Genomic DNA, 22,541 nt, shown 5'->3' with positions numbered 1-22,541 from the left:
AAAAATTTCATCGAAATATGCTAGTTTTATAATGGTGCAATTTGGCATTCATCTGGAACTTTTTAATCCTCAAATCTATTCATCCTTCTTTTCTCAAATCCATCTTTTCTTTGAGTTCATCAAGTCCAACCTTTGACTGAGCACCACCTTGTCAACTAGGCCATGGCACTGAGTGCTGTGTCCAGTAATTTCTTGAACACCTCCAGGAATGGTTACTCCATCACCTCCCTGAGCAGCCCATTCCAATGTCTAAACACCCTTTCTGCGAAGACCTGATGTCCAGCTGTCCCGGTTTAGGGTAAATTTGGGAGAAAACTTCTAAAGGGGTTCTTCTAAAAAGTAAATTCAAGTGGGCCCTCCCCCAGCTGCTTCGGGAAAAGATTTCTCTGGAGAAAAGTGGAAAAAAATTGTTTCTTTAAGAGGAATGGCACTGAGTGCTGTGTCCAGTAATTTCTTGAACACCTCCAGGAATGGTTACTCCATCACCTCCCTGAGCAGCCCATTCCAATGTCTAAACACCCTTTCTGCGAAGACCTGATGTCCAGCTGTCCCGGTTTAGGGTAAATTTGGGAGAAAACTTCTAAAGGCGTTCTTCTAGCAAAAAAACCAAAGAAGTATTAAACAATAAAACCTCTTGCCAATCTAAAGAGATGACAAACTCAAAGTCCCCTTGGTGGGCTGTAGCTCAGCTCACTCAGTTTGTTATCAGTCCCTCTGGTGCTGGAAATGCCGTGGCCCAGGCCTGGCCCCCTGGGCCACAGGTGTGAGCTGCCAGTGCTTCTCTAGATTTTGAGTCCAGAGCAGGTTTAACAGTCCTAAGAAAAAGAAAAAACTACAGTCCAGGAAACTTCTCTGCCTCAGCTAAAAAGCAAAGGAGAGCTGTGTCCCGCTGTCTGTCTGTGCTGCAGGCAGCACGGTTCAGGAGAGGATGCGGGGAGCAAGTGCAGTCCCTGACTACAAACTGCTCTTCTTCTCTCCCCCTGTTCGCTCTTGGAAGCAGTCTTAAAAGTGTAAAACTTATTTCTGGGCTAAACAGATGAATGGGGATACGAGCTTCATAAAGTCATTCTAGGGCACCAACCTAACCTTCCCCTGGTGCAGCTTGAGGTTATTTCCTCACTGTTTCGTCGCTGGTGGCCTGGGAGAAGATGTCGATCCCCACCTGGCTACAGGCTCCTTTCAGGCAGTTGTGGAGGGCAATCAGGTGCCCCCAGGGCCTCCTTTTCCCCAGGCTGAACAACCCCAGCTCCCTCAGCCATTCTTCACAGGACTTGGTGCTCCAAACCCTTGAGCAGCTCCGTTGCCCTTCTCTGGACTCCCTCCAGCACTTGAATATACTTCCTTGAAGTGAGGAGACCAGAGCTGGACACAGGACTTGAGGTGCAGCCAAATTTCTTACCATTTTATTTTTTTTTTCCCCCAGTCACTTCACATCTGATCAAAAGCTCACTCACTGAGCATTTTTGAGCATTTCAGCGCAAGTAAAGCATTTTTTTATAACAGGAAAGCCAAATCACTGAAGAACTTACTGCCAGTTATTCACAATTATTTTCAGTTTGTAGCAAGCCAGCTTTATTCATGTGTGCTTAACACCAAGAGCTGTCTTTGTATAAACTTCTAATGGAAGTTACAGAATAAAATGATATTATTAGTTATGCTCTTAAATAGCCAGCAGGTGGACTTTTCATTATTAGCTTCCTTCTGACTGCATTTTGCTCCTGCTTTTCAGGATATGAAAATACATTAAGCACTGACAAGATAAGTAAAGAGCTGTCTAGGGAGCCTAAATATAGTCCTGTTAAAAGCTCAGGATCCCTAGTAGATCAAACCAAAGATTTATGGCATGCTGATTGCTAATTTTGTGAGTCAAAAAGTCATAATGAATACATAAAATAAAATGGTCTAGCTTGTTAAAGCCAAAAGTGTCAATATCCAATGATACTGTTGTGACATAAATCACATTTTTAAGCCAAATAATCTGGAATGGAAAGAAGTCCTTGTGTTTTACAATGGAATTCATTGAAAGCTTTGGATTTTCTCACTTTAACATCCCCTAAAGCATTCTGTTCAATTTAATTTTTTTTTGAAAGCATAATTCTATGTAGTTTAAATGCAATGAGCTGCTGCAGTACAGTTACAGATTTGTATTAAAACGTTGTTTGGAAATACAGTGTCCAATTTAGCTTAATTTTAGAAATATAATTTCCAACTAACATGAAATATTGATCAGTTACAGATAACATTGCTGATAACACAAAATTCATTCTTTTGTATTTAACAGTTTTGCTTGCACATATTTGTTTCAAATCTAGAAACCTCAATCACTGGGAGCAAGACTCAGTGTCTCACTTACATACTCTGAAAATGGAGAAGAAATAAATTATTCTGACCCCCAAAAGTGTGCAAACAGTCACTCTTTCCTGGATATACCTTACTATATTAATGGGAATTTGGAGTAATAATGCTCCCTGTAGTACAATAAGAGATTTGTTTCAAAAGTTCATGCAGAACAGCATACCTGTCTTTGCTTTAAATTTCATGGAAATCTAATATGAACACATTCTGTCAGCAGTTTTCCATCACTTCAAGTACTGCAGGAATAAGTTTTTTTTGTTAAGTATGGTATGAGTGTAGTATCTTGGGTCAGAATTGAAAATGAAGTGCAAAAAATAAAACCCTGTCATTTATAATATCTGAAATGACAGATACATTGCTCCTTACATGTTTTGTATTTTGTCATATTGTCCCTAAATAGATGATTTATAGAATTTCTTTATAATGGGATTGTTGTTTACCAAACAGTAATGATCCAATAATGATCCACTGTTCTGAAATCATAAAGGTATAGATAAACCTGCCTAAGATGCAGAAAGTGGGGGTAAGCAAGTACTTCTCAGTACGTGCAGAAAGTAATTCTTAAAAATTGCCTGGGGTTGGCTATTTTCTGACTCTTTTACCTGGGCTTCCTTGATTAACTGTTTCCATGTAGTGGCTCTGTCTATCCCTAAATCTTCCTCCATGCAATCTGTATGATGATGGATGATAATCCAAATCCCGTGGATTTGACAGTTGTAGCTTCTTTATTTCCCCTGGGTATATTATGACTCATGTTCTTTGCTTCACGTGACTTTGTATTTTCACACTTTCCATTGGTCTTTTTCCTAAAAAATTTAGATTTTTTTTTTTTAATTTCTAAACAGAACTTTTTAAAAATTATTCATAGTATTTGAAGGTAGAAAGATTTGAGCTGTAATTAAGGTTGTATTAACAAAATATTTATAAAGCAATAGTAGGAAACAGGCCCTCCATCAGGTAGTTTTAAAGAAAAGGAAAGCCAAAAGAGGAAGAGTGGCAAAACTTCATGGACTTCCTAACTAAACTTCATGTTTCTTCCTAACATCTCACCTAAACTTCCTCTCTTTCAGTTTGCACCATTATTCCTTGTCCTGTCACTACAGTTCCTGACTAAGAGTTCCACATTGGCTTCCCTGTAGGGGATTTTGCTTCCTTCCTCCATCCCACCACTCTTCTGTTGTTTCTTTCCACCTTTGTCATTCTATTGCCTTTTACCTTATTTATTTTGATCACTTTCCCTGTCTGAAATTCTCATTCTTTTGAATATTTATTCCATATTACGAACAAGAAATCACAGTGATCTAGATAGAATCACTAAAGTCAGAGTGTATTACAGAAACTGGGCAGGTTGTAAAATCAGTCAGCTTTCTCTCTTCTTTTTGTATTTTCTTTCCATTCTTTCTATTGTATTCTTCACTTTCTGTTTCTTCTGATTACCACAGCAGTAATTTCCCATCTGCAAAGAGAACCAGAGAGCATTAGTGAGCTCCTTTACTGGACAAAAGATAAAGGAAAATATAAAATCTACGCTATGAGCACCTTCCAAAAGACTTGCAAGCATTAGATTTGACTGGTTTGACCTGTGGTACAAGACAGTTTATCTGAATGTACATGAATGCTCTGAAGCCTTCATGTACACAGACAGTCAGTCAGTCAGTCTGTCTGCTATGTTGTTTTCTTTATTTGTCATCCATAAACCTTCTGTTATTTGAAGTAAAGGTTTGATGGAGTTACCTTCAATCCATTCAAACAAAGCTAGCAGAGAATGTAAATAACATTTCAGTTGTGAAACTAACAATGATTCCTCCCTCTCTTCCTTGCCTGTCACCTTGCAGTGGAGAAAGTGGTTCTGGGAAGACTGAAGCCTGCAAACAGATAGTGAAACACCTCACTTGCAGAGCCAGCTGCAGCAGAAATACCTTTGACACAAAGATAAAACGTGTAAGTAGCATTCTGACCACTGAGTGAAATGAAGCAAAACCTTGGCCTCTTGGGTAGGCAGAGATATTTGAGTTCTGTGGAAAAAGGTGTCAGCTCTGTAGAAATTCATAAATGTCTTGTTTTCACCTTTGAAGTCAGAGGAAGTTTTGGGTTTTTTTTCTGTGAATGGAAATGGGATTAAGTTCACATTGATGTAATAAGAAGAATCTCCAAAGTGGGGACAGTTTTGTTTCTATGTTTTGGTGACTTTGAAAATCAGTGTTGCAATGAATAGGAAACATTTCTGTGATAAGGAACTCTTGCTTAAACATTATATTAATTGCCTTCAGTAAATAAATAAATTTGTGTAGTATTTACTGGACAGTATAAGAAATGTTGAGACATCTGAAGTAATAGTATGCAAGAAAGAGACTGTAAAATTGCAGAAAAACTACAAGGATTTAATCAAGTTATATGGATCAATATTTGTGTACGAAATATATTTAAGAAATAGGTAAGAGTTCTGAATATTTCTTCAGTCATATTTAATTTCCAAAATACATGTTTCCATATACCCCTATTTTATTGGCTAGAAAGGTTCACATTGACATTTTGAATTATGCTGAAGCCTGGGTTGCCAATTCAAGTTCTTTAAAGAAATTACATTTCCTGATGAAACTTCTCATCTGAAATACCTACTCAGAGGCAGCTATCAATGGCTCTTAATGGAGGTAGAAGAGCATTATCAAATTTTGATTATAGAAATATCCTTTAAAACTAGCTTGGATGGGGTGTCTGACTTTAGATGGTAAATGTATCAGATCTCATCCATAGAGAATAGAGATTTTAATTTAGCTACCTTTTAAGGTGCCTTAATTAACACAGTTGTCTGGATTCATTCCTGCTGCAGTTATGCATAGCACCATTAAATTAATAAAGTTGCACAGGTTAAAGCAATTGCTGAATTAGTCTAAAAGCAAATACATCCTAAACAACACTGCTGGAGTTGAACTGGAACCAAAATTTGGCTGGCTAGTTTTCTGCTGCCACCTACTGCACAGACATCTGGTTCAATTAATAATTGTGAATGGTTTACTTTTCAGAGCTTCTGTGCCACTCCACAGAGCTCTTCCCTCCCCAGCTAGGTCATCCACCTTCATGAAAAGAGTGATGTGAGAATTACAGTGTGTATGCACCACATTGCAATCAGTTTCAAGAATGCATAGAGGAAAGTTCTGAAGGGAATCTGTCAGGGTGTAAGCTACTAATTATACACAAAAAAAGCTAAATACAATGTCTGTGACCATGGAAACCTAACATGGAAATACATTAGTGAGGCATGCCATAAAAATGTCTGAATCTATTTTTCCCTTCACTTTTTCACTAGTATAATCCTGAAATAATTCTATTTGAAATCAATAATTTATTCTATTTCTGACATTTTATAAATCTTGTAAATTCCTTTGTCGGGTTATTAGTATTGACTGACTGTATCTTCATAAGCTGTCTTCAAAGATTTTAATACTTTTTTGCTAAGTATGACAGCTCCAGGGATATGACTCCAGTCACTCATGTCCAAACTACTGGTAGAGACACAGCTCACATATGAACATTTCACTTAAAACTTTCACTATTCTGACATTACTTTTTTTTGGAATATATTTATTTTGAGCTGTCTTCTATTTTGGAAAAAAACCTGCCAAGTATTTTTTTAAATTCCAAGATGAAAAATGCTCTTCTTTCCCGCACCCCCCCTCCCCGCCATTTATTAATCACAAGCAAACCTCACAGATGTTTCTTGAAATATCTTCCAGTTTATCTCCTCTATTTTTGCTTCTTTAATATTATTTCGCAGGTAAACTGTATCTTGGAGGCCTTTGGACATGCTAAGACACCCTTGAATGATTTTTCCAGCTGTTTTATTAAGTATTTTGAACTACAGTTTTGTGAGAGAAATAAAACATTAACTGCAGGTAAGTATCACTAAATCTGTAAATTTTGATGTCACACACAGAGTGTCAGATCAGAGATCCCAGTGTGCCATGCACAAAATTGGACAGCAAGGGATTCAAAGTACATGAAAGAGGCATGGGGGAGTCAGGGAGTGTCAGAGGAACAGATTTCACGGCCTGTGAATTCATCCCTTGTCAGGAGTGAGCAGTGCCCTGTTCTAAACAACCACAAGGTGGCAGAGAAAGACAAGAAACAAACTGACAACAGCAATTCCTCATATTTCCCAGGAGGTCACACTTCATTTTATTTCACAGATCAACAAACTGAGAGAGCTGACTAGTGCAACACTGTGAAGTAAGAGTGAAAAATGGATTAAGTTGTTAAGTTCTGCATGTGTACCAAGTATTGTATTGGGTGTTTTAAGTATCCCTTAAATTTTAAATTAGTGAGTAATATAATCTTTTTAGTAAAAAAAACAAAACAAACAACCAATCAACCAAACAAAAAAAGCCCAAAACACCAACAACAAGGATATTCTGTAATACTGAAATTAGAAATAATTTATTACAGCTTAGAGCTTCTTTTAAAACAGCTAGGAACCATATTGTTGTTTATTCTTCTTAGAGGCTAGATAGTATGAAATTCATTCCTGCTTTCATTACTTACTTTCAGTAAGCATGAGTTTTCTAATCCCTAGTAAGCATTCATTAGTTAAAACAAACAAACAAGCAAACAAACAGAAAAAAAAACAACAAAAAAATCAAAGAAATTGAGCAAACTTTCAGTTTGATTCTGCAAACTCTCTTCAAAAGAAGTCATCATAAAGCTACTCACTGTCAAAGCAAGGTATGTCTGCAATGTCTGCAGAACCAGCAACACACAGATAGATGCAGAAGCTGTATGGTAAGACACACATTTGTTCCAAATAATTAGATTCTGTTAGATAAGCATTTTTTTTTTTCTTTTTTTTTTTTTTTTGGTAATTTTAAATGTGTTTATGCTTTCTGAAGAGTTTCCTAAAAAAATTCTTTGGAAATATTTCCAATTACATTTTCTTGAGACATCTCTAGAAAATGTGATAGTTCCTTCATGGGAAATGTCACCCATGGGAAATTGCTAACACTTTTTTCTGGTTTGTTTTATAATGAATGTAGGATGGTTGCAAAGGAAATTCAAAACTGAAAATGTGTGATTTTGTTTTTCATTTATAAGCTCTTGTGGGAGGAATGCAAAATTAAATATACATTAGCATGGACTGAAGAGCATCTCAGTTCAGTTTATAAAAACAAACCTCAATCCCTAAAGCTAAAATTTTATAGATCCTTTGTATTGTACATATTTAATTTTAGTATATTGTGTCTGCAGGGTTTAAGAACAGCTTCACTCAGAAATGACAGTTTAATTCACAGCCATGACATTGCCTGTGACAGGATCAGTTAAACGGGTTCTTGTGTCAGTTTTCTGATACACTAATTCTGTGGTTTTATGATTCTCAAGCCATAGGCATCAAATGAGAAAATGTGAGGGTAGTCAGGTCAATTAACAAATACAAACAAATTACTTATCTACCCTGCTATTTCCCATTATTTAGGAATTGAATCAATTATTCTTGCCAACTCTACGGTAGCCTAAAGTTACATAATTTACTTTCAAGAGAGACATGCCTTGCTACAGCAGTAGAAATGTGTTTTATATTTCTGAAATTTGCAATTGTTCCTGATGTTTGATTTGCATAGTAAATGTTGCCATTTCTTGGCCACTGATAAGCATCACATCTGAGTGAAATTGTCCCACATTTAGACCACCATAAATGAGAAAAGAATAATGCATGTTGTCTTTGGCAGGTTTAAATTCCGCCCAGGCATGTTCTGTATTTATATGCAATATCATTTGCAGCAGTATTTACTTTCTTGCACTGTTTAAACATAAATGAATAATTTAAATATGCAGAGCGCCTGATTTTGCTGAGCCATGAATTTATAACTCATTGATACTAACGAGGCTAAATATGTCTGATTTGTAAACAAAAATCTAAGTGACACTAGGCTACCTCCATCAAAGGCTTTAGGTGATTTAAACTCCTCCTCCTCAGATAGATATTACAGGTGGAGATCTGGAACAATTTGCTAAGGCAGGGACATGCAAAGTACGAGTGTACACTTTTATTACAGAGGGCAAGCCCAAGGTGGCACTCCTTGCATTTTGAGTGGACACCAGTGAAGTTTGTGACAGCTTCTTGTTCATGCTAAAGTTCTTCTAGACCCTGGAAATGCTCTGACTTCTATCACAAGGTTTATTCTTCTAGCAGAAAATACAATATACCTAAATAACTGAAATATCCCCCATAATTTTCATCATTAGGTTTGATTCATTCTTTAGCATAAACTGTATTTCTGCCATGATGTTTTGAAACAAGTATGGAGAGTTTTAGTGTGGCTCTACTCAAAGCCAGTACAGATATCTGAAGAGGTCTTATGTAACAAAAAGTTTTATTTTGGAACAAACACTTAGAATAAGCTACAGGCCAGTGATTTCATAAAGTTTCTAAAATAAATTAAAAATTCAAAGATTGATCTTCTGGGAAAAAAAAAAAAATCATTCCTAGTGAATGACTAACTCCCACAACATAATAGTAGAAGAAGAGTAATTTTTTTTTTTTTTTCCCCCAGAATGGTCCTTCAGGTAAGTTGATATAATTCCTAAGATGAAAATGAATGCCTCTATAAACTTCCTCAAATGACTCAGAAAGAAACTTACGAAGAAAAAATGAAGTCTGAAAAACTTATTCTCCAGATTTTCTGCTTTGCTTTTCAGGCATTGGTTTTCTCAGTCTTCACTTTTTAAAAACCAAGGACAGATTTTTAATTTTTTTCTATTTATTATTTTTTAAGTTACATTGAAATGGACTAACAAATATTTTCTTGTCTTTACAAATAGCTGTGTTTAGGACAGGATGGTTTTTGAGAAGGAACAATGTAGTTTCTAAGAATGCATAGCTGAAAGACAGATTTCCCTGGCCACACCTTTAATACAGAATCTGCTTGCTGACTGTGTAGCTGCTGAGTAGATCAAGTGAGCTGTTAAAGGAAGTAAAAATTTGTTTGTGCCTAGAGGCACAATTACCATTGCACAAAAATCACAGACTTTGCTTTGGAACTTTATAAATTTTCTCCCTTTTATTTCACACTTAGATTAACAAACATATTTCACTTTGTAGAAAAGCATACTACCATGATAATTTTCTTTTTGACTCTTCGCACCATTAAGATGATGCTCTGTTTGATTCTTGCTGTTTGGAAGCTTGGCTTTTCTTAACAGCTCTTCTCACTGCTGGAGATGCTGGTTGAGATGGAATGTATTTAGCCTTATTAAAGTGCAGGTGACTTGAAGTACTTGGAAAAGGCTGAATTAATTTGTGTCATATGAATAAGTGATGTTACTCATCATTAAAGTTAAATGATAGATGACCTTTAGTAACATTTTTCCTGCTTGTATTAATCAATGAATGTTAAAAACACCTGAAGTGGTAGTTATAAAAGCTTTAGTGAAGAATATTGCACGCAAAAATGTGATTAAAGATTTGCAGTGAACTCTTTTCAAACTAATTGATGGTTAGATTAGTTTTACTGTGAAATAAGTTACAAGCACAATAAAAGATGGAAATCATCCTTCAGGTTCATCTATTCTGTTTTACCCTGTAGAAATGACAGCCAGGTAATGATTGATTCTGATGAAAGTGTGTGTCTGGGCCAGTCCTGCCATGATTGCATTGCTTCAATTTATAATGTGTTGCAAAGTTACTGGAGCCAGAAACATACATGATTTCCCAAGTGTGCCTTTCTACTTCCCATACAGGTTTGGGTTTTTCAGTTTTTTCTGTAGTGTAGCAGCAGAGGATTAGATGGATGATACACAATTTCTCATAATATTGATTTCATAATAGCAGCTCACTACTACATTTTGTAGGATGATTAAATGGGCCAGATCATGTTTCCTTGCTTCAGCAAGTCAGAGGTACAATTCCTCTCTGTCAGTCCTACTGTCTCTTAGCCAGAGTCCCAGGCATGGTTTTGGTTGCCAGCAAATGTCAGGACATGTCTGTGCTGTTGCATAAAGAAATGTAGAGGATGTCCCTGGCTAATGTACCACTGACCTTCTGCACTCCTTGACTGGGATGTGTCCAGGATGGTTTGGCCTGTGCAGAGTAGCTCTTTGAGACCCTGCATAGTTGTATTTAGTTCATTGACAGAAATTAGCTTCTGAGGCCTTTCTCAAAACAATATGTTCAAGATTCACTCATGTAATTTCTCTCCCATCTACACTGTATTTCAGCAGTATTCTCAAAGGCTGTGTTCCCTCATACACACTACTTCAAGTAACCTCAGGTTTGCTGTGTTTATTTCAACAGTATAAACAGAAACTTAAAGAATTTCAAAAGATAACTGGAATTTAAAATGAAATAACCAGACAAATACAGATGATACAGCAATAACCTAGCAGTGAACATTAGCAATTGTATGGTGACAGGAACTGACATTCTGCCTGCTGGCCTAATGCCTCATTGGGCTGATGCAACTACCTCTGATACACACTCTCATTCACCAAATTGTTTCACTTTGCATTAGGCAACATCTGTGAGTCCAGAACTGGTTCTGAAAATACTGCTTTAATCTTAGCCAGCTTTAAAAAGGTAAAAAATTAGAAAAATTCTAAAAACATGCTAGTGGTATGCATTTAGAGAGCATACTTCCTATGTTGCAGGGTGCATGCACCAATATTTACAATAACTATATATTCAAGAGCTAATTCCAGTTCACGAAGAAGAGTCCTGAATGAGTTGGTTGAAAGCCAGGCTATGGGAAGCTACAGTTTAATATTTTCATCTGCTTACTGGGTTCAAAAATATAGGTCCTCTGTTGCTGAGAAGTGCACCTTATGCTAAACTCAAGAGCCCTTTTCCAGGGTGAGGATGCTTGCAAAGTCTCTTGTGAAAGCTCTGCCATACTGCAGATATTGAAAAGCCTAGAGCTGCAGTAAAATGGACTGTGTCCATGTGGTAGAGGTGCTTAGTTGTGTGTGAAGAGAAGTGCTTCTGGTCTTGCCACCACAGCTAATATTTAAGTAATGAGATAATTTATGCCAGCAGCTGGGTAACTGGGAACTGGGATTAGGTTCCCACTTACCAGAAAAGGCCTGACCTCTAGCTGCAGTTGGACATTCCCTTGTTCTCTTAGTCTCTTGCATCTGGAGCCGTATGGTGGTGTACTCCTAGGGGAGAGCTCAAGAGAAGCCTGCCCAAAATAGTGAATATCCCTGTCTCTTCACTGGTATCTCTAAAATGCCTTTTGTCTTGCAAAAAGGTAAATCAACCTGAGGCTCAATATTTCCTTTGCTTCTGTGCTTTGCCTCTTTCAGAATCTTAGTGAGCCTGAGGTTATGTATGATCCTGTGAGCTGTTTTTCTGTAGGCAAATCTCACTCAGATTCCTCCTCCTTCACCTTCTTCCCCAGACTGCTGATTCACATGGCTTCTCATTTATTCAGGTCATCATAGCCCTTCTGAGATGCCCATGTTTCCCCAGGCTCAGGTCAGTGAGCCTGTTGATAACCTGTTCTGCAGAGGATTTGCCTCTTTGTAGCTATCTAAGAACCTAGGTGGTTAATCAAATACTCTTAATCTCTATGTTCTCGATTACCATCAGAGAATGAAGAAATGCTTCCAAGTGTGTTTTTTCAAGTGGTCTTGAATCTCTTTCCCATCTTTCTGTTTAGGAGGAGGATAAAATAGATTCCAGTACTTAGATGGCTACATTTTGGTGAGATGACTAATAGCTTGTCTCTTAGAAAATCTTGCCAAATACAGCAACTGATACAAATCAACATCTGTATCTTCAAAATTAAGTAGTTTTGATGGTAATTTCAAACAGTAAGTAAGTGTGGCAATATGTTTGTTCCACCAATTCTAATGGAATTGGGGTTGTGTATGTGATTTATATAGAAAACCATGGGAGTATAAATAGTAAGACTGTATTTTATATGCTCCCCTTAGATCATTTTATAAGAAACATTGTTTATTCTTAACTGTTGCAATGGTGAATGGTTTAAGACATTTAAGTTTAGAACAATCAGTGTAATTATGAATATATGTGTTTGTTTCTTAATCAGCTAGGATTTTTACATACATGTTGGAGAAGTCTCGTGTCGTTATGCAACCTCTCAACCAGAGTAATTTTCATATTTTTTACTTGATGATGGATGGATTGTCTGCAGAAGAAAAATACACCCTGTACCTCAGTAATTTATCTGCACACAGGTAGGAAAACAACTTTATATTTAGTATTAATAGTTTTCTTATATTAATTCATCTCTGCTGTTGAGGTCCTTCTTCTAATAGTTTTCTAACTTTTCAATGAGTTCTGAAATTATTTATTATGGAGTACCTGCTCGTGAGTATTTAGTTCTGAAGTACATATATAGTCTCTTAACAGGATCAGAGTTTTATATCCATTTATATTGTTGCCTCAAAGGAGAAAAAGAAATTTATTGGCTCTTTTTCTGTATTTTGTGGACTATAGACCTAATAGAGTAGGCCTATTTTGTTTTGTTTTGTTTTGTTTTTTTCCCCTGGTGAAAAGTTGTTTCTTAAGGTAAAACCTATTTGATTTATTTATAATTTTCTTATGGAATATGTTGATTTTGTAACTGATTATTTGTTGATAAATGTAACTGATATCTTCATTTTCTTTTTGATACTGACTTTATATCAAATTAGTAACAAAAACAGAAACAAAACTTTTGACTGCTTTGAACCCAAGGATAGGATTCAACACCCAGCACCTAAAATTATGTCTTTCTGTATGACTCCACATGAGCTGGTTGTCTTTGCTCCCATTTGCAATCAAAGGAGACTGAGTCCCTGCTCAGCTGTACATAGACTTACAAATGTGGTTCAGTTCATCCCAAGCACAGAGCTATATGTGTCCTCATAAACTGTGCTGATTACGTTGCCTGTAATAATAAGAGCTTCAAAATAAAGAGCTGAATATAGACACCCAAATGTAGCATGTCTAAGGCTTAATACACTCCAAATGTTTACTATAGGAGGAGGTTTTGGGGTTTATTTCAGTAAATTTTGTGATTATCTCAGAATTTATTCATTCTGACTATTTGATAATGAAAAAAAATTCCTTCACTTAGTAGTTAATTTGCATTTTACTCTTCAGTCTTTCCTAAGTGTCACTGAAATGAGAGTAGCCTATTTAGTATTAATGATCTTCTCTTAAACTGACTACCTTTAAAATGAGCATAGTGAGCCCCTGTAAAAAGACCAATAGTTATTGAAATTATATAAGAAGAATGTTTTCAGGTTTTCACATCTAAGCCTTTTTCCCACTGATTTTTTTTCTCAACTTTTTCATTTTCCACTCTGGCTAGTTACTTGAATAAAATAGCAGTGCTAGATACAGAACCTGTGAATAGAAAGACATCACATTATTTTTTTGCAGAAAAAGCTTCATTGAGTGTGATTTTTTTCTTAGACAGAAGTCTTCTGACTACCATTGTTTGGTAATGTTTTAAGCTGTTACTATTTCTGTATTATACAGAATATCATACAGCACTAACTCTGAAGAAACCTCAGGCTAAATTCCTTTGCTAAAAATATTCACTTCAAAGCAGGGAAAAGAAGAGTTAAATTATATATTTTAAATTGTTTGAGGGCTTTGAAGACCAAAATTATTCTAAGTTCCTGATGATTACTTTATGCCTCTTCTAGCATAACTTGTTTGGAAGCACTCAGTTTGTTCAGAAAGTTTGAAGTCCCCTTGCAAGAAGCTCAGACAGGAAAGAACTTAGTGTAAACCTGAATAATTAGATTCACATGAACAAAGCTTTATCTGATGAGGTATCTGATAATCACCCAAAAAGAACAAAGTAGTATTTCTAAATAGATGTCTGAACATTGCAGTACCAAAGCTTTAGAAGTAATTTATAGGTTAATATTTACATAAACCTGCTTTTATCAATAAAGCTTTGCTTTGCCTATGTAGAGTAGATTGTATCTTGCATTATTGAGGGTATTTTGGCCAAATTTTTCTTACCTTAAACTCCTGAGTGCAGTACTTCAGTGAGATAGATCTTTCTCAGCTGATAAAGTTAAATTAGGGATGAATTTCTACTGCATCAAACTCACTTATGAATCAGGAAGGCAGGATCTGGCGTCTTTTATAAGCTCATTATTTCTGGCTTAGTCAAATTTTTATGAGATCACATCATTCTGGTAGCATCCATAAGTGATTTTTTCATGTTTTCTTTAAACAAGTGTAATCTTGATTCAAACAGTAAAATTAACTAGATAACAGACCTCTAAAAACCTTTTGCAAGTTGTTTGAGCCCAGTTGGTTTTTTTATAATTTTCCTGTTCCTCTTTGCATTGTTTAATACTGCATTTTTATGTAGAAGATTCAACAATCTTAGTAAAAAATGGCTATTAAGATCACAAAGTACCCCTATTTTAACATTGTTTTCTTAAGGCATTGCAATGTAAGAAATAAGATGCAGCATGGATTTTTTAATTCTTGTTTTAGATAAAAGTGCCTCAAAGATTTAAAGTAATTTTATCAATATGATGCTGTAAAATATGAGATGTAGATCGTGTTTTATGTAATATATAATCCTGGACTGGGAGTTCATGTAAATTGCTTAAAATCCCTCCCTTTTGGAATCACTAAGAATCTCTGTAAGGCTGGGGTGTCGCCCCATCATGTAGGGGAAGTTGTTTGGCTCCAAATCTCTGCTGCTTGGTGCTGTTTTGAGAGGGAGCTTGAGCTCAGAAACTTAAATATGTGTTCTTGCAAGCATTGTAATTGCTAAGGAATCATGTGAAGACAAATAGCTGCACATTTTCTGTTGAGCCTACATATAACTAGGATCTTAAAGTAGCAAGAATTTAATCTACATAGGGAAGGATCTGAATGAATACATCTCCCATCGCATCTGCATGTGGATCATGATGGATAAAGACAGAAGTAATTGCTGTAAGGTAAGATCCTTTTTCAAGACTGAGCCAGGGAAGCATGTCAGAAATTATGAGAGAGTCTTGAAAGGGCAAATCAAAGCCTTTTGATTGACAACTACTCCCGTGTGTTTATTATATTCGGAATCTGGTTTTTATCAGCAAATCATTGATTGAAAAATTCCAAAATTTCTATTAATTTACTGTGTTTCAAATAACTCAAGAACTTCTTTATCTTTATGATGATAATTATGTGTAATACGGAGACATTAGCAATTTGAAATTATATTCTCAATTTGCTTTTGATTTGCTCTGTATTACTTTTTTTTTTTTTTTTTTTCCCCCCGGGTGAAGATCACAGTCCATGACTGTAAGGAGTACTTTTGTGGTCTCTGAAGTTTAGCCTCACAAAAAACCATGTGCTAGCTTTTCTAGCACATTTAGTTTTGCCTCATAGTTACAGTAGGTGCTAACTTAGTGATGAGTCTTGCCAAGGTGAAACAAACAGTAAGAGAAGTGACAGTGGTGATAGATTGATTTGTAAATGATCTTCAACGCTAATGAAGGAAGGATAGGAAAAAAAATAAAATATCATAGCAATAGGAAAGGAAGTATTTGGGGAAAATAGTCCAGAAAATAAGTATAAAGTCTTGCTTTTGTTGATTTGGTCCAATTGCTTCATATTAGTATTTCTATTTCAAAGCTGCGGCATATAGAATAATGTAAGAATGTCATTGTGTAATATGTATGTATAAGATATTCAAGCATATTGTTATTAAAAATCATGTCTTTACATGTGTCTATTTGTATTTAAAAATATAGCTTAAGGCCACTTAACTCTAGAAAATTATTTCAGAAAAGGTGGTAGGTTTGAGAGCTGTTCAATTTGATGTCACCATTTTCAGTTTAAACAAGATTCCTACTTCTCCTGATTCATTGTACTGCAAAAACAAGTGAATAACTTCAAGCTGAGGAAAATGTTATATATACATTCATCCAAGCTGAACTGTGGTCAGGGCATGCACTTTTTGTATTTGCATTATCAAACTGCTGTTCCCAGATGTGTAAAACTTTTCTTTCTCCCATAGAGCAGTGGTGTGCACTTCACTGTGTGTTTTCTCTGCCTGTGATGTTTCACACAGCCCTTAAAAAGCAGTGAAACTCTTTTGCACCAACAGATGTAGATCACTTCATGAAACTGATGTGCCTTGTTTTACAGTTTTTCAGTGTAGGTGCCCTCTTCACTCTCAGTAAGAAAACTTGAATTTAATACACAAAGGAGTAATTTCAGTAAAGTGATTGAATTTTTTGTTAAAGTCTAAACTAATCTGAATCTTGATCACTGAGGAAATAATGTCCCATTCTAAATTATAAGGCTGATTTTCAAAAAAAGGCTTAAAAATTAATGTGGTAAAGTGAATGAAGTAGAAAAGATCCCAGTAAAGAGAGCCTTATGTATGGGTGTTTTTTGTGTTTTCAGTCATCATCTTTTCTAAGAAGCCCTAATACAATGTGAATACAATGTGTTAAAAATAATGATTATTCTAGCAACATCTGTATGATCCCCACTCCTCCTTTCCCTCACATATAGGAACCCAAGCTGTGAATTTTCAAGACTGTGAGTAGCCTGTTACCACAGGTTTCCTCTTCTCAATACACTGAGGTGGCAGCCTGTCTATTTTCTAACTGTTGCTGATATGGACCATGAACACACTGCACATTTCCACATCTGTGGTAGTCTAACAGTAAATTAATAGAGAAAAGTTGTAGGGGTTTGGGAGTTTTTTTTTTCTGTTGTTGTTTGAGGTTGTTTGTTTTATTTTGGAGCTTGGTTTTTTGTTTGGGTGTTTTTGTTTGGTTTGTTTTGTCAGTGGTTGTTTGTTTTTATTTGTGTGTGTGGTTTGGGTTTTGTTATTTTTTAAATTTTCCCCACATAGTTAGAAAAATAGGCATTTTAGGAATATTCCATTCCTCTGATGTTTCTATGCTCTTTCCTTGTATTCAAGCCTAATAGATATATTTTTTTGTGCATATTGACTTTTTTTAAACTCTCTTTTTTTTAAACTCTACGGCGAAAAGCTCAGTTCACAGAGGTGATTGTACAGGACCATTCTGATGCCTTTGCTTCACAATTTGCTTGATGCTGATATTTGTGTATGATAGAGAACTAGAGGAAAATCCAAGCATTAGGCTTAAATTACAAAATTAGGTGGATTTAAGTGTTGTGAATGAAACAGCCAGATGTGTAAGAGTTACATCAGACTTTCCCACCCTGCTGGAATGATAATTTCTGTATGAAGTGCCAAGTTACATCACTTTATCAAACTGCTGTTAGACGTTGTGTGATGAAACTCAGCATGCGATAGTACCCAAATTTTAAGTCTAACCCAAACAAAGCCTGGTGTTGAGACTCCCTGAACTTCACTGCGGAGGGTCAACTTAAAGTCCTGCTGACAGAAACTAAACAGGAAATTGGAATTAATTGTATTTAATTTTAGGAGTAGAGTCAAGATCATACTCAGAGGTTCCTCTGCTGTATTCCACTTTTGCATTATGGGCAGTGTCAGCACAGGAGGAGAGGGAGGCTGTGGCAGGAGAGATTAGGATCACCATCCCTGCAGCTGAATGACCATGAAGGTCAAGTCCTTCTGCTTGGAAAGAGACCTCCTTCCAAAGATCTCTTAAATTTAAGACAAGCATTCAAGTTCTAATTGAACAAGTAAAGTTGTAATTTTTTGTTGTTTTGAGCAGGTTTTCCTGTCCTAACTTGATTACCTGCAGCACATTCCTTTTCTCCAAAAACTTTGCATTTTAAGTACATTAACATTTATAAAACAATGCAGTGATACTAGTAGATCAAGCTGTGTACAGTAGCATTGCAGTACAGTACAGTAGCACAGCAGTACCTTGAGAGCAAAGGGTATAAAGACTTTTGGAGCACACTTGACAATCTTTCTAAATAATGTGGTAGTATGAAAATACAGTTTTAAACACATGGAAGATTTCAAAAACAAGAGAGTTAGGTCTAAGTTATTTTTGCTGAAATTTGTTTCAGTACAATAAGTGGATATGGATAGGTGAAGCCCTAAATAAAATAGAAAATAGTTTGAGTTGGTTGTTTTTTGGTTGGTTTTGGGTTTTTTTTATCTGCGTGGTGCAATCCATCAGTTTGCATCTTCCTGATATGATTTACTTATATTTCAGCTGTCTAGTGAAAAGCTTTAACTGTGAACATTTGTTTCTTGACTGTCTTCATGCAATGCTACCATGAAAATCTGATTTACAATGAGTAGTACTGTTTGAAGGGCAAGATTTGTGCATTCTGAATGTAATGAAGCAATTCCATTTACTTAGGTTCCAGTGAGGTCTGACAGCTAAACTAAACCAGGGTAGATGTCAGGAAGGTAATGGGGAGAGATATAAAGCAGATGTATTTGTCTGAGATTCTGGAGCAGATTGAAACTCGCTTCAGTGAGCTTAATATCTATGTAATCTGGAATATTTTCAATGTCAAAAGAATTGTCTAAATTTTATCTGTTGTCTTTTGTGCTTTGCTTGTTTACTTTTGCTGCTTACCATTGTTCTTTTCCTATTTACACTGTATTTACTGATGTCTAAACTTTTAAAATTATTTCTTTTTTGAGATTGGATCACCTTTACTGCATGTAGGTCATATGCATATTCCAACAAACTGTGCTTTTGCATTGTTCTCTTTAATATTTTTCCCTATCGTCTTATAACTTCAGCCTCCAGTTCCTATTTATTTCAACAGATTATTTGTCTTTATCCCAATGATCTTACCTTTTTCAGTTTTCCTTTATTTTCCTCATTCATACAGGTTTTCTGAGCATATAGTTCTCATGAGTTTATTCAAGTTGGTTTATTCGTTATGTAAACAGGAATTTAACTAAAAGGAATGTTTATGTTTTTGTGTGTTTTTTTTCGTTAGCCTCTTTTTCTTCTCTTATTCTTACTTTGAAGGTCAGGCTCCATTAACCTCTTGGACCATGATCTTCAAGTGTTAGTGTTGATCTTTGCACTTCAGAGAGGAAGTCTGTAGAGACAACACCAGTAAATGACTGATGTTTGTGATTTGTTATAATAATCATGACTAACTCAGTTTTATTGAGGATGGGCATCAGAAACTATATTACATGTTGTATTAAGATACAGCTTCATGTTTCAAAGTGATATTGATTGACTGGAACTAATTTTATCTAACTAGTGTAACATTTCACAATATATGTTTTCAGATATATCTGAGATTAAAAAATAGAATGGGGTGTAAGTTTGGGGTTTTTTTTTTCCATTCAATATTGATTTCTAAAAAAGAATATTCAAAAATATTGATTTTTTTTACTCTGTGGTCTAATTCATCTTATTTTACTTATTTGTGTGATTCACTTCCGTTCAGCTAGTTTTTAGGCTTAGTCTCATATTTTAGGCTGTCTGCCACATTTTAATGAAAACTAGATGGAAACCAAAGGAGCCTATTACTTTACAGTGTCTAAGAGGTTTTTTTTGATGGTTTTTTAGCAGGAGAATTATGATGACCAGACCATGTAGATGAAATCTTCCTCCTTAAGATCATGACTGTGCATGTTAATATTCAGGAAATACCTGACAATAATGTCAGTGTTGAGCTTAATATACAGTGTGTTTCTGAAAATTGACTACATTTCCTCTATCTTAAACCCCCTTCCTGTGAGACATTTGTGGATAGTTGTGTCCTACAAGATACATTTCTAGGAGGTTGGCATTGCAATTACAGAATATATAATCAGGATCATGTCTTATGTTTTCAAAACAAAACTGAAATGCTATTTATCTGCTTTATTTTTCAAATTAAGTGGTTACTTTTCTATTTGCAGATACCTACACCTCATGCATAAGGTGTACCTCTACATTATTAATTTTATTTCACAATATTTGTTTTGAGTATCTAGCTGTGCAGTTGTTTTGAGTGGTTCATCCTGAATTCAGGGTTAGTTACATACACACCTACACACTTGCATTCTAATTACATGTCAAGATATCCAAAGCATTTTTCTTCTTGAAAGCAGAAGCAATTTAGCTTTGGATTCTAATGATTAATTTATTTATTCCAGTTTCGACATTAGCAGCTTTTAATATTACTGCTTTATTCCCAAAGGATGCTTTAAAAAATTATACCTCCAGTGATGTTTAACAATCATTAGCTTGCTTGAAATTCAAGAAGAATTTTTATTTAGTGAGGTGAAGGTAGTAAAATTGTTCTGAGACAGCTCAGGGTCTTTGTCTGAGGTCCCAAGTGTAATTGTTATTTGTCTGGCTTTCGGAATAAATGCTGCAGAAATTCTGCTTTATTCAGAGTGCAAATCTGAAACTCATATTCCTCTGGGTATTTTCTCTCATTTTATGTTAACAGTCCCCTCTTCATTGTATTATTCTTCATACATATTGATTGACTAGTGGCGGAGGATGTTCAGTCCTCCATTGGCAGACCCTGAGAGGCAAAGAAATCACTCATTTTGATTACTTCTCTTTTCAACAACTTTTTTTTCTCTCCATCATAACTCTAACAAGCTGAACCTGTAAAACTACGTGTAAATGAACACATCTTGTTTTCTCAGGAATAAATTTTACATTTATAGTGGTACAGTAAAGCCAAGGCACTCTTCTTTGTATTTCTGTGTTTTCCTAAAAGAACTCAGATATCTGATAATATTTGTTAAGTTACATTCCCTTGGTGTCAGTTTGGAATAGAGAAAATTGCATCAGACCATATAAAAGTGCTCTGGATTTTGCCTTTTTATTGCTTTAGTCAGTTTACTTTTGCATGTTTAGTTTTATTCCACAAACTTGCATTTACGTTGTTTCACTAGAATTGATACTATTTGATATTTATTTGGTTTAGAGAGCTTTGTCTTTCTTGTCTTCTTTGGTATGATATAGAAAGAGGTGTAAAAAAAGGAGAAGAATACTCTGTTTTTCATGTCCATGGCATGGCATGAAAGATGAAGAATTGGAAGCAAGAAAAAACTGAAATCTGTTTAATTCATAAGAAAGAAACAAACTTAAGAGCAGTGGGATCTTTAGAGTCTACTGAACACATCTGTTTTACTTTTAGCAGAAAACTATACATACAATAAAACACTGTTTAGAATAAATTGCTTTAAATGGGGAAAGCAAGTGCAAAACTAAAAACATGTACCAGATGATTCTCCAATTTCTTGTGAATTCTGTTGATGAGTGTCTTACACCTTAATGTTTCTGGGCCAAGTTCAAGCTTTTGTTAGAAAAAAAGGGAAATCTCCAGAGAGCTATGAAAATTATATATATATATATATATATATATGTGTGTGTGTGTGTGTGTGTGTGTGTATATACATACATACATGTATATATTCAGGTTATATTTGATCCTGTGTTGAAGAAATTAAGTCCTGACTGTTTAAGCAGCCTACCAGTGTTTCATGTCAGAAAGAAAATGGATGTAGCTCCAAGAGGTGAGATTGCCAAAGACCCTGGCTTGAAAGTAGATGTAATTACTCACATAAATGGTAGAAAACTTAATTTGGCTTTTACTTTAAGTACAAAATATGTCTCTGCCCTTTACTAGGTTGCTAATAATCTCATATGTGGAGGGAGATTCAGTGGATTCAGCTCCTGAAACCAGTTAGCTCTTACATTCCATAAATCTAGTGTGATAACACAGTTCTGCAATTTATGTTTCAAAAGTCACTCTAAGAATCACTTTGATACAATTACTGTAGATGAATTTCCAGTCAGGATTGGGTGTTGTAGAAATTGTTATTGACATACAGAACCCCAGTCACTGAACCCAGCTCATCTCAGTGTTAGATCTAGTGGAGCTGATACTCTTCACCGCTGTTTGAACTTGCTGCCTTCACTCAGCTCCCTGTGCTGCCATGTATTGTTCATTGCACTGGTAGCCAGCTCTCTCTAGGAAAGGCAGGCAAGGACAACCCAAAGTGTGGCATAGTTTTCTTCCTCTAGTTCTTTCATTAATCATAACTCAAAATTACCACTACTCTGAGGTTAAACCTGAATGTGTGAGATTAGTGTGAACTTTATTTCTATTTTCTGGATTTCCACAGTATTTTCTGAAGCTAGCTACTGAAACTGAGTTTTGTCTAAAGCCTACAAGTAACTAATTAATTTTTTCTGAATATTCTATTTGAGTGCTAATGAGCAGAGAATGTCAGGAGCTTAGTTTTATGCAGCTCCTCAGAATGGCAACTCTATCAGTCTGGCTTCTGCATTTATTTTATGCAAAATGATGTGGGACAGAATGGCGT

General features: G+C 35.6%; 1 protein-coding gene across 1 annotated transcript in view; it reads left to right on the top strand.

Moving 5' to 3' along the window:
• The window catches only part of MYO16 (myosin XVI), a 275,699-nt gene that overhangs the window by 122,203 nt on the left and 130,955 nt on the right, over window positions 1–22,541 (top strand). Inside the window, exons 14-16 of the mRNA XM_041472384.1 lie at window positions 4,191–4,296; window positions 6,131–6,248; window positions 12,393–12,540. Of these exons, the coding sequence (XP_041328318.1) occupies window positions 4,191–4,296; window positions 6,131–6,248; window positions 12,393–12,540 (372 nt within the window). The remainder of the gene's footprint in view (window positions 1–4,190; window positions 4,297–6,130; window positions 6,249–12,392; window positions 12,541–22,541) is intronic.

Source organism: Pyrgilauda ruficollis, unplaced genomic scaffold (genome assembly GCF_017590135.1).
Source record: "Pyrgilauda ruficollis isolate IOZ18807 unplaced genomic scaffold, ASM1759013v1 scaffold29, whole genome shotgun sequence".
In the NCBI taxonomy this organism is placed as follows: Eukaryota; Metazoa; Chordata; class Aves; order Passeriformes; family Passeridae; genus Pyrgilauda; species Pyrgilauda ruficollis.
Note: the sequence above shows the minus strand (reverse complement) of the source record. Positions and strands in the feature narration are given on the sequence as shown.